This window comes from Monodelphis domestica, chromosome 4, assembly GCF_027887165.1.
Source record: "Monodelphis domestica isolate mMonDom1 chromosome 4, mMonDom1.pri, whole genome shotgun sequence".
Classification (NCBI taxonomy): Eukaryota; Metazoa; Chordata; class Mammalia; order Didelphimorphia; family Didelphidae; genus Monodelphis; species Monodelphis domestica.
In genome coordinates this window covers 209,202,557-209,215,774 of record NC_077230.1, presented here as the reverse complement: position 1 = coordinate 209,215,774, position 13,218 = coordinate 209,202,557, and the positions used below count along the sequence as shown (strand labels likewise).

The following is a 13,218-nucleotide window of genomic DNA, read 5'->3' as shown; positions in this document are numbered from 1 at the left end:
TTCTGAGGGCTTATGACAAAGAATGCTATCCACCTTCAGAGAAAGAACTGTTGGGAGTCAAAATGTAGATGAATGCATAAGATTTTTCAAATGTTTATTTGGTTTTATATTTTGGGGTTTTGGTTTTGACTTAAAAAATTAACACTATGGAAATATGTTTTGCATGATAATACACAAATAACTCAGACTAAATCGACTGCCAGCAGCTAGAGGGGGAAAGGAAGGGAGGAAGGGAGATAAGTTCAATCCTATAACTTGGGAAAATTGTGTGGAAATTTGTTATTACATGTAATTGTTGAAAAAAAAAAAGAAAAATTGTCTTTTCCCATTTCTTTGACAATAAAACCAGAAATAAGGGCACCTTCCAAAGTTTTCATAAAGAAAATCCATTTGCATATTCCAAGTGCTCAACAGGAGCCAAGCATATCTCTTAGAACTATTTCACAGCATATGATGATTCAAAATAATTTAAAGAACCAACAGATGCCCCAAAAATCTAGCATTGGACTGATTCATCAGCACTTTCTCATGCTTGCCCTTTTCAAGCAATGGGCAGATGTCTTTTCTCTTTCTTAAGGATACTGTGACTTTCACATCACTCTGCCATTTACCATTCACAATTAAAGACAATTAAGAGCTGCCATGGGCTGGTTTCTACAATACAGCTGCCTCTTGTGCAGCACGTGCATACATACTGTGGACTCTAGTACACTACTGCAAGCCTTCCCAGAGGCCTAGCTTGTACTGGACAGCAGAACCTCACATCAGACACAAAAGCTTCCCAAAGCCCTGTGCTGAGGCATTGCACACACAATAGAGATGCAATGTGACTTCAAGGCCACTTGAGCATGTGGGTGGCCATTTTCTCCACCTCCACCCCAAAACACACGTTAGAACATTATCCTCTGGATCTTTGCTGCCAGCTCCTTCTCTCCATCAGTGTCTGCCTCTAATCTCTATCAGCACTGCTATAGCCCTGACCTCAGTGCTCCCCAGACTATTATCTTTTATTTTATTTCTCTTCTGCTTTCAAGCCTCCAGCTCCTCTTCCCAGATTTTATTCAGAAACATCAGCTTCTTATAGACTTCATGAGATAACCAGAGAACTTCTTTTGTTCTGCAAGTCAAATGGACAGAATACCAGAGAATTTGGTGTAAATTTTTTAAACCCTTACTATGTACTTATTAAGGCAGAAGAGTGCTAAGGGCTAGGAAATGGGGGTTAAGTGACTTGCTCAGGGTCACACAGCTGGAAAGTGTCTAAGGTCACATTTGATCCCAGGACTACAGTCTTTAGGCCTGACTCTATCCCCTGAGCCATCTAGCTGCTCCCAATATGGTGTAATCTTAAGGCTTTCTGGCTATTCCTAAAGCATTTATTTGCTTATGAAGGTTAATCTTTGTAACCAAAGAGCTCTGTCATATTTTCTAAATTATTCTGAATCTGAATCCACCATTTTAGAAACCTGGGAGTTCCAGAAGGCTGGTGCTAAATAGCTAAAGTATTATTGAATTTCACAACTTCTAGAGTGTCTCAGTACAGAAGGAAGATGTTCTAGGACCTTGAAAGTACTACTCATAATAGCTAGCATTAAGGGGGGGAAACCTACTTGTACAAAAATATTTATAGCTACTCTTTTTGTGGTGGCAAAGAACTGAAAATTGAAGGGATGTCTATCAGCTGGGAAATGGCTGAACAAACAGTGGCATATGATGGTGGTGGAATACTATTGTGCTATAAGGAATGATGAACTAGAGGATTTCAGGAGCTAAAAAGGCCTTCATAAACTGATGCAGAGTGAAATAAGCTGAACCATGAGAATATTATACACATTAAAAGCAATATTATGAAAAGATCAAATGTGATACTTAGCTGCTCAGCAATACAATGATCCAGGTCAATTCAGAGGGATTTATGATGAAAAATGCTATCTATCTCCAGAGAGAGAACTGTTGGAGTTGGAATGCAGATGAAAGCATAAGATTTTTCACTTGTTTATTTGGGGTTTTGGTTTTATATGATTATTCATTTACAAAAATGAACAATATGAAAATGTTTTGCATGATAATGCATGTATAACCCAGATCAAATTACTTGGCAGCTCCATGATGCAGGAGAAAAGGAAATAATTTGGATCATATAACTTTGGAAAATTTATGTAGAAATTTATTACATGTAAGTGGTATAAAAAAAATTTGTAAACCCTTACCTTTCATCTTGGAATCCATACTGTGTATTAGTTCCAAGGCAGAAGAGTGGTAAGGGCTGGGCAATGGAGGTCAAGTGACTTGCCCAGGGTCACACAGCTGGGAAGTGTCTGAGGCCAGATTTGAACCTAGGACCTCCCATCTCTAGGCCTGGCTCTCAATTCACTGAGCTACCCAACTGCCCCCCCCCCAATTTTTTTTAAAGAACAGCTAGCATGTATAAGGCACTTTGAAGACTGCAAAAGCACTTTATATATACTACCTCATTTTACCCTCATGATGACCCTTGGAGGTAGATGTTCTTATTATTTGAATTTTACAGATGACCATACAGCTCTGACTCCTGACTCCAAAGTCCAATACTTGTATCCAATACACCACCTCACTGTCTTCACAAAGGCCAAACTGATGATGACCCAAACAAAAATCCTACCTAACAAAAGAGAGCTGACCCCACTACATTCAAATAAAATGATTGGACGTGGTTGGTACTTGGTCTATATTGAGGATATGGAAATGGTTTTGCCATGATGTCTAAAAGAACTCTCTCAGGTACACCGAGTGAACAAAGCTACCTCAAAACACAGCCAGCACAATGGCTTCACAGTAGAAAAGACATTCCACGGATGGCTTAAAAAATGAAATTAGGAAGCCGTGGAACCCAGACTTCCCGTCTGCGGAAGACCCACAAATCTACGGCTTGGCACTTGGCTAAAAAGGCAGTTGTTTTTACTGGCCACAATGGATCAGATATTTGAATGAACTCAATGTTCCACTCATAACCCTCAGGCTCATTTTCAATTCACGTAATGGTGAATTGTACTTTTTTTGAGGCCAAAAAGAAAAGTGATCAGTAAAGTTGGTTGAGATATAATTTATTCCTTCTACCCCGGTGACAAAGACTGTTAAAAGTCTATCTCTGTTTGAAGGTCTTTTATTTGGCATTGGACCAGACATTACAACCAAAGCTGTGTAACTGCCGGGTTTTCCCACCTGGAAGGCTAAATGCTTTCTATAACTTTGAGGGAAAGTGACACCACATGTCACTGCCAACCCAAACAATGAAGCTAATTGCTCTGCAAAGGCACTTTCTAGCTACCCCAATAAAATAAGGACTTTGAAGAGCTCCATCTCTTACATGTAACAAATATGGCTTTGTGTTGGAACTAGTTGTCAAAATCTCAGCAATTCTATATTAACCGTCAGGGTCTCAGGGAAAAAATATATATCAGATGGTTAATTGTTAGATTACACAATTATTTCATAAAGAAACAATCTAGAACCCCAAGGTCACACTGAGCATTAACCTCAAAGCCATGAATATCAGTTTGGAAGGAAAAAGGCAGATATAACAGAATCTTTACACTTAACTTTCCAGACAAAATAATAATGTCCATAATCTCCCTCTATTTATTTCAATATTTTCTTCTCCTAATCCCCCTGTAGACAAATAGGAAACCAAAAAGATGTGTAGCAAATATACCCAACTTTATCTTCAAAACACAAATATCCATAAAAACCAAAGAACAAAGTATTTTATAAGCTTTGTTTTGGCCCTCTTTCACATCTCTCAACTCTGGGGCACAGGTTCCAGAGCCTATTTTCACAGCTAAATTTATAATCTAAGTACACATTTGAATCCTAGCTCTACTCTTTACTGTCTATGTGACTTTGGGCAAATGTATTTTATTCATAAAATTATGGGTCTATAACCGAAGACCTCTAAAGTCTTTCAGCCCTGACTTTCTTTGACTCTATATATTTCAGGAGGCCAACAGAACTTATAAATTCAATGTGTTCCTGAAAAGCTACATGTACTTTTAATCTCAATATTTTTAAATCTATTTAAAAAGTACAAACAATTCTTAAGTATTAACACTGTGGCAAATACTTTCATAAAATAAGGAATCCTTTTTTAAGACAAAAAAATTCCCCTCTTCCAATCTTCTAATCTAGTCCTCTGTATTTGAATTGTTTATCATATCAGATTTTCTTAAAATAGGGTATGACTATATTTCCCAAAATTTCCAGGCACCAAACACATATGCCTACTTAATGTTCCCAGAATCTAAAAAAGAAAAAAACCCAACTAAGTCAACGTACTTATAAAAAGAAGTCAGCAGTTTACATTTTATTAGTGGCTCAGTTTATTAGATCCTACATCCCCAAAAGAGGCACCTCTGAAAGGCAGTCTCCAGAGATTTCAGATTTATTCATCTATTTTCTTCTAACTGTAAATAGTGTCATGTTTTTGTTGTTGTTTAGTCATTTTCAGTCATGTCCAATTCTCTCACTCCATTTGAGGTTTTCTTAGCAAAGATATTGGAGTGTTCTGCCATTTTCTTCTCCAGTTCATTTTACAAATGAGGAAACTGAGGCAAACAGTTAAGTAACCTGCTGAGAGTCACTGTCTGAGGACAGATTTGAATTCACAATTCCAAGCCTGGTGCTCCATTCATTGTGCCACCTAGCTGTCCCTTGGTAAGGACCCTCTAAACTTCCCACAGCACCCACACCACTCCCTCTACACAGAGGTCTTTGAATTGAACACGTACATATATTTCATTGTGGTCAAACCGCTTCTTGAGGTTATCAATGAATGACTCCTCGTTGAGAGGCTCCAAAAGGACCATATCTCCCACTCCGATCATATTGTCCAGAAGGGATGTCTTCACCTCCATTTTGGCCATCGCTCTCCCCTAGAATCAAGATAAAAAATAAAAAGTTAAGTAAACTGGACAAAATCACTTCCATGCCTCCCAGAAACACAGTAATGCAATGTCTAAATTAGAAACATCCACTGAATCATAGATTTAGAACCAAAAGCTTCCTTAAAGGTTATCTAATCCAGCCTCATCATTTGACAGAGTCAAAAATTTGGGCCCAGGCAGGCTCTAAATACAGGTCTTCTAACTCCAAAACCCAACTTGCAAATAATGGATGAAAAACCTCACACCTAAAAGCTGCCACTAGATTTCTTTTATTGTATCAGATCGTGTCCAATTCTTCAAGAATTGAACCCCCTGCCCCATTTAGGGTTCTCTTAGTAAAGATAATGCAGTGGCATTTCCAGCTCATTTTACAGATGAGGAAACTGCAGCAAACAGAGGGAAGTGCCTTGCCCAGGATTACATAGCGAGTAAGAAGGTGAGTCTCCCTGACTCCAGACCCTGCCACATAGCTGCCAATTCCCCCATTCCCAGAACAGTTCCCAACTCCGGCGGAGCTGACCCTCCTGCCCTTGGCTCGCTTCTGGCCCTACTTTCTCTCTCCTATAAGAAGGAATCCTTCACCCACTGCAAGTATCACAAAAGAAGCCTCCATCCCTACCCCCAAATGTGTTCTTAGCGTCCCAAGTGAAAACAACGTACTTTCTCCCCAGAAACGGGATAAAAAGTGTTTGGTTCTACAGTCCAGATGTATTACAAATGTAATAGATTTTTGTGGGCTAGCCTGGGTAAACAAATCACTACTTATTTCATTGTTTCTTAGGGAAATGCATACCGAGCTACAAACAATTAACTTATAAACCCAACTTTTGGAGCCAAGAGTTGGGGGCCCTCCATTTCACAAGGATTATAGACCGAGCCAATAGTGACCTCAGTGGCATCAAATTTCATTCACATAACCATGTGCTTTTTGGTAATAGTAAAATTTTAATGCTACACAATGTTATTATGTTCAATTTTAGTATTTGCATGACACCAAAAGCACTTAACTTTTTCTTTCAAAGCTACAGAAAAGAGGTCTACTAAAGAAGAATTCTCCATCACCATTCCTACCACTGCCAGTGTCTAGAGAAGCTAGGCTACCCATCTATGAAATGCACTGCCCCTGAGGCTGTAAATATGAATGTTTTCTCGAGGGTACAACATTTTCTCTTAATCATAGGCACACAATTATTTTTTTTAATGGAATAAAGTTCTAGAACCACACTAAGTTGGGCCCTCGAGCTCCTTAAATCGGAAGCAATATGGCTCTGAACTGCTATTGTGCCCTTAGTGCATAATACAAGGAGAAAATGACCTTTGGGTTCTTTCCATTAAAGAGCAACTTTCTGAAACTTATTCTGCCTTACACATGATAGCTTGGTTGCTCTGAGTTTTAATGTAAAAAAAAAATACCCTCTGGATTACTACTGCCTTTCATAAACTACAGCCTAAGTCTCATAAAGGCAGTCAAACTTCATTAAATCGGTACTACCGTCAAAGAAGCCAAGGATCGTTTACTACTTCTGGTAATTAACTGGAACTATCACCAAGGCTAACAAATACCATTTCTGTTGCTATGAGAATAAACAGCACTCTGATTTCCTCTCTCAAGCAACTAAAGAAATAAAACGTAGATTAGGCAGAGGCATTCATCCTCCTAGGTGGGGGAGAGGAGAGGAAGACAAATAGGGAAGAGCTTAGCAGTTAAAAGATAATAGAGATGCTTTTGTAAAATTGTTGACATTTTATAGATTTTGTGCCAACCACTCTATAAAGCTATAATCCACTGACACTACAGTTGAACAATAACGGCGCAGGGAGGAGTCTAGAGCCTATTCAAATGAAAGAGACTCTGTGATTCTGAACAGATGATGATGGAGAGGAAGGAAACAATCACTCCCAACACTACAGGAAGGATCAGGAGCATCTTTGAACTTGTAGCTAGATGGCATTGCTCTAGGGCTTAACTAAAATAAGAAAAAATACTAACTTTAAGTGCTCTAAATAAAAACAAATCAAATTTTCAGGCACTCAAAAAGCTCATAGCACAAACACAAAATTCAGCTTTGGAATGGGCTATTTCGAGAAAGACAGGTATGAAAAGGGATAGATACTGGGATTAGGGATTGGGAGGGGGCACTAAAAGGGAGTACAAAACAGGAGAAGAGGAGAAGTAAATCTGAGAAGAGTATTGTAAACCTCAAAATTTCTTAGACTTATAAATGTTGGAAATTTCACCATTGGGAAATTTCATACTTGGAAAATTTCTTACTGATAGTGTATTGGAATGTGAACCCCATTGGCATGGGAGGTTCCTTCTCCTCCCTTCTTAAGATTACTTTAGGACAGAAACCTTTTGCTGAACAATGGAAAGGGCTTTGACCTATGCTTAAGCATAGAACAGGAATTTCTTTGAGTCATGATTGATTTTAGAATTGATACAATGGAGATACTTGGAATCAATCTCCACCCTACTCAGTCCTAACAGGATTGAGGAAGGGCTGCAGCCTAGATCAAAATTTAATTATTCCAATCTCTACCCTACTCAGGTTAACAGGATTTAGGAAGGGCTGTAGCAAAGGATCAAAGGTTTAATTATTTGAAAATATGACCTTCAACAGACATGTGCAAAGCCAGAGACCTCTGGGCGGTCCTGGGTTAAGCTAGAGCCTCCATTGGCACAGGGAAATTGATGGACAGTGATTGGTAGATGTGAGAACTGAGGGGAGGGAACTTGGATGGTTTCCTTAAAGAGAGAGGGGTCTGAAGACTCAGGGTGGTAGTTGAGGAGTTTGCCTGAGTGGTTGGAGTGTGCTCTGAGAAGCTTGCTCTGAAGGAAGCTGAAGGTGGGGGCCTCTGAGACTGTTTCTCCATTTTGGTCACATGAGTAATAGGGACTGATCTCTTTTCTTTGCCCCAGCTATCTAAGGGCTTGGGCCTTTTGGCCCAGCCTAAACAGAAGGGATATTTAAGCCCTATTCCCTTCTCTCCCTTTTCTCTCTCGCTATCTCTAATTCCTTTCTTCCTCCTGTTGTAATTAAACTCCATAAAAAGTTGACGGCTGACTTGAGTTTTCATTTAGGAATTACATAGCTGAATTCCTTGGCGACTTTAAATTAATATATATCAGTCTTTTAAAGCGATTTCCTTGTCACAGTATTTAAAATATCTTAACATGTCATTCACATCTAAAACAAGAGAAAGTGAATTGGAATGGGAACTCTGATTTTTTGGCTCCTTGGCAGTTTTCTGTATCAGTCCTTTTTTACAAACACAGCTGGGGAAGTGTCAAACTGAGGGTTTTTATTCCCTTCGGGTAACCCAAACCAAACAGTCCCACTGTGGAAAGCTTTCCTATCACTATCTCTTTCCATCTCCACGTCGAAAAAGTTTACATACCCAAGGGTTCTAATGTTCACAATACTCTCATGTGATTTTATGATAAGTCTAAGGAAAAGAAAAGCCTTGGAGCACAATAACTTCTGGGTCCAAAGTAGGTCCTGAAATTTGGTCATCTCTGAAAGTATGAGGCCCAGCCATAAAGCAAGAAGGATGGCTGAAAAAATACTAAGAGGCACCTGATCCAACAGGGAATCAATCATGGGTTTTAGAAAGACCTCTGAGAGCTCATCTAGTCTAAGTCACTCATTTTACAGAAAGGTGTGAAATTTCAACCTCACAAAAAGAAGACTGAGAGTCCTATCAGGATCACGAAGTCACAAGTGTAGCATTTGAGCCCCCCAAAAGCTAAGGTCAGCTTAGTTTACATGTGATTCAATTTAGCAAATACTGAAGCACGTACTCTGTATAAAACTAAGCTAGATGTTGCTTTAAGTAAGGCAAGCGTGACATCTAGAATTACTTCATTGTGCTTTGCCACAGGAAGCAGCTAGGTGGTTCAGAGGAAGATCTAAATTCAAATCCAGCCCCACATATTTATTAGCTGTAGGACTCTGGGAAGATCACTTAACCTCTAGTTGCCTTCATTCACTGGAGGAAGAAATGGCAAATCACTCCAGTATCTTTGCCAAGAAAAGCCCTGAAAGGTCATGAAGAGTTGGCCATGACTGCCCAATAACAAAGACTTGGCTATGGCCTTTCCATAATGAGAACAGGGCTTCTTAACCTGAGATCAATGAGCTTGTGGTCTCTTTTCATATTTTAATAATAACTTCAATTTGATATATTTTCTTTCTTTTGTAATCATGTATTTTATTTTATGCATTTCAATACATTTTCCAGAAAAGTCCATAGATTCCACCAGTAGTCTGCCAAAAGGGCTCATCTCATACACACACATGCACATGACATGCACGCACGCACGCACGCACACACACAGAGTAAAGGATCCTTAAAATAGAGTAAAGAACCCAGATCTGAGTAAAGAATATTTTTAAAGGCTTCTGACAAGCTGAAGGGTATTCAAAGGAAGACAAGAAACAGCATGAATTAGAACGATAAGATCAAGCTATACAAGTATTTGTTAAAGGGTCTGGGAAGATTTAATCTAGACAGAAGACTCGGGGAGAATGCAATAGTTTTGGTGAGTTGTCATGTGGAAGGGGATAGGGAAGGGAAGGGAAGGACAAAAGACTTATAAAGAGCCTACCACGTGCCAGGCACCATGCTAAGTACTATCAATAAATATTAATAATAGCTAACATTCATATAGCACTCAATGTGCTTTGTTATGTTATTGTTTTTTACAAACTTTTACAAATTATACAAACTCTTACAAATAATATCTGACTGAGGAGTCATTTTTATTTAGTCTTATCTGACTCTTCATGACCCCACTTGAGGTTTTCTTGGCAAAGATACTGGAGTGGTCTTGCCATTCGTTCCCTGGCTCATTTCACAAATGAGGAAACTGAGGCAAACAGAGTTAAGTGACTTGTCTTGAGTCACACAGCTAGTAAGTATCTGACGCCAAATTTGAAATTGGATCTTCCTAACTCCAGGCCCAGTGCTCTATCCACTGTGCCACCCAGCTGTTCCGCACTGGTAAATGGCTACTCTTATTATCCTTATTTTTCACTTGAGGAAACCCGAGGCAAATAGATTAAGCCCTATTATGCCCAGGGTTACACAGCCAGTAAGAGAAATTCAATTCGCTGTTCTTGGAGCTAGTGAGCAAAACCAGGAGCAAATGAGTGGAGGCTATGGAGAGGAAGACAGAGGTTCTATGTAAATAAAAGCCTCCAGCAACTAGAGCTATAAAAATAAGACAGACTACTTCCCCTCGTGAGACATCTAAACTGGATGATCCCTCGTCAGAGCCACTGTAGACGAGGTGCCTTCCTACGCAGGTGCAGCAGTCTCTTCCAAATTTGGGATTCTGTGATTCTGGGACTATCATTCAGTTCTGGTCCAGTAAAGGGAGGATGCTCATTCTGACAGTCAGTACATATGATAATACATGAGGAGCGCATGAAAGCATTCTGAAACAAACTATTCCACAAAGACTGGTCTGTTTTGTTTGACTTCATTTTTTCTTCAGAAGACAAGACATCTTCCAAAGCTTCCCAAAGGAGATGGCACTGGAGGGGTAAAAGAACGAGTTCAAAGGCTATTACAATAATTCAGACATGACTAGGCAGAGCAGAAGACCTGATACTGGTCTAGGCTCAACTACTAATTAGTTGTATGCCCCCGAGCAAATTACTTTACTATCTTGCTGGAGTGGATCAGGGATTGAATCTGGAATAAAAAGACCATGGGTTCAAATGCCAACTGTGACACCATGAGAATATGGATGATTCATTTAGCTTTCCAAACAGTTTTCTCACCAGTAGAGAGGGGGATATTTATAACAGACCCTTAGGAGGTGGCAATGAGCAATTTACTTAACCTTCCCCAAGCCACAGTTTTCTCATCAGGAAAGGTAAGGGATATAATAAAATCTGTGATGCCTATTTTACAGGGTATTACAAGACTCCCAAAGAAATCATGTGTGCAAAGGGCAGCAAAGTGGCACAGTGGGGAGAGTTCTGCCAAGCCTGGAGGCAAGAAGACTCATCTTCCTGAGTTTAAATCTAGTCTCAGACACTTATTTAGCTATTTGACCCTAAGTAAGTCATTTAACCCAGTTTGCCTCAGTTTCCTCATCTGAAGAAAAGGCAAACCACTCCAGTATCTTTGCAAAAAAAAAAAAAAGCAAACCCAAGTGAGGTCATGAAAAGTCAGAAAAGACTAAAATGACTGAACAATAATAATAAGTAAATCACTTTTTGTGACTGCATATAAATATATCATAAATATGTAAATGCCAGTTATCTATAAAACGAGGGGTTTGGACTCACTCTCTTTCAGGTTCAGGAAATGAACAAAGAGAACAAGAATGATGAGAAATGGAGGGATATAAAAACACTTCAAAAGAAAGGACAGGATTTTTGACTCATTTAGGGGAAGGAGAGTACAAAGACAAGGTGGAAATGACTAGAAAACAGGCAGAGATTTAGGGCTGGCACCAAAGGAGTGTTTGGACAAGAGATCTCAATTATGTATATAGTTAAGGCCAGAGGGAAGATAATCAGAAAGAGAGAGAGTTAAAATGGACTGAGGTCCAACATTTGCCTGGAGGAAAAGCTCCTACAGGAAGAAAAGAAAGGGAGAAAGAACAGTCAGTGAAATAAAATAGTACTATATTGTGGAAGCAAGTCGGCTTCTGAAAAAAGGCATCAGTAGTCAAAAGTGTCAGTGCTACAGAGAAATTAAGAAAGATTTCAGAATAGAAAAAAAAGCCACTGGATCTGGCAGTCACTAGTGACCTTACAGAAAGCAGTTACAGGTGACTGAGAGGCCAGATCAAATGAAGATAATAAGGAAGGAGAGAACAGGGAAGTCATGGAGAACCTAACATTTAAAAAAGAGCAGTAGCTAAGGCAGCAGTAGTTCAAGACAATAATGAGAAGGTTTTGGTATAGTGGGAGAATCTAGTGAAGTTTTGGGTTTTTTGTTTGCTTGGAGTTTGGCTCTTTTTTTAAAGTATGAACTGATGAAAAGTGAAGTGAGCAGAACCAGAACAATGCTGTATGCAATAATAGCAGTATTTAACAAAGCATCAGCTGTGAAAGACTTAGCTATTCTAATCAATACAATGATCCAAGGCAATTTCAAAGGAACCACAATGAAAAAAGCTATCTACCACCAAAGAACTGATGAACCCCCAAGTTCATGGTAAAACAATTATATTGCTTGAAGACAGTAAGGATGATTTGCAGCAACTGCCTTGGAGAATATGACAAGGAATTAACAAGTGATGAATTAAAAGAATTCCCAGCAATAATGAAGACCCAGGCAGATAGTAGGTCCCAGGAACTACAATTCTAGTAGACCCAGTTAGCAGTATTCAGTCCTCAGGAGCCATTGAAGCAAAGAAAACAAGCAGGACCAATTTGCTGGGGATCACCGCAAAGACTAACCTTGGGGTCCCAGTTAAGGCAAATGAAGGCAGAAAAGAGACATTTTTATGAACTGGGAGAATAAGAAGAAGCCAAAGGAAAAGAAATCAAAATACAGAAAATTCCTGAGGAGGAAGAAATGTTTCCATAGAAATCAGAGTCAAAGTAATAGAAAGGAAAATCATTAGAGAAATTTCAGAGGCCAGACCACTGGGTAAGTCACTTCCATCTAGATCTCAATCCATCATCTATAAAAGGAAGGGGGTTGGCCAGGCTGGTCACTTTAAATCTACTAACCTCTGATCTCAGAGGTGGAAAGAGGATGAAAGGCAAACTATCAATGGACCAAAAATATATACAAATTTCTCCTGCATGAATTATTTTGAGGAAGTAGTATAATATTTTCTTTTCTCCCCTCCCCCCAGTTATTAGAAATAATCATCTATATCCATTAAGGTTAGCAAAAAGGTGTGAACTATTTTAAATTAAATATCGTAGGCCTAAAATAGATGATATCATCAAGGGGCAGGGGTTCTACTCCCAAAGGGGCTGTGTTTCTGATTTGCCAGAGCAATAGCAGGAAAATTTTGCTCTGATACTGCTGTCAGTGTTTATTGCTTAGAAACAATATTCTTGCATAACCACAGATCCCCATCCTGGTATTAGTAGTAAAATAAGTAAGGGGAAAAGGACAGAAATTGTTCTCACACCCACAAGTTAGAGAGTTGGTTGGCTTGAATTAAACCTATGAGGTTATATATTGGGGATGGGCAGGGGGGAATGGTGAGGTGGAGAGTTTACAGCCTTTGCCACCGCTAGGAGCAGGAGTCATTCCTGCTTCCTGAGCCAGTGGAATAGTCTCAAAATGGGCCAACATGACCTGGTGAGGTAGGAAA

The 13,218-nt window shown here is 39.3% G+C and overlaps 1 protein-coding gene across 6 annotated transcripts in view; it reads right to left on the bottom strand.

Annotated features, from left to right (window-relative positions):
- Positions 1-13,218, bottom strand: part of MYO1B (myosin IB) — a 216,202-nt gene that overhangs the window by 162,612 nt on the left and 40,372 nt on the right. For all 6 annotated transcript variants that reach the window (XM_001369531.4, XM_056794136.1, XM_001369564.4 and 3 more), the window contains exon 2: positions 4,764-4,907. In XM_001369531.4, coding sequence (XP_001369568.1) covers positions 4,764-4,898 — 135 coding nt within the window. In that variant the 5' untranslated portion in view covers positions 4,899-4,907. The remainder of the gene's footprint in view (positions 1-4,763; positions 4,908-13,218) is intronic.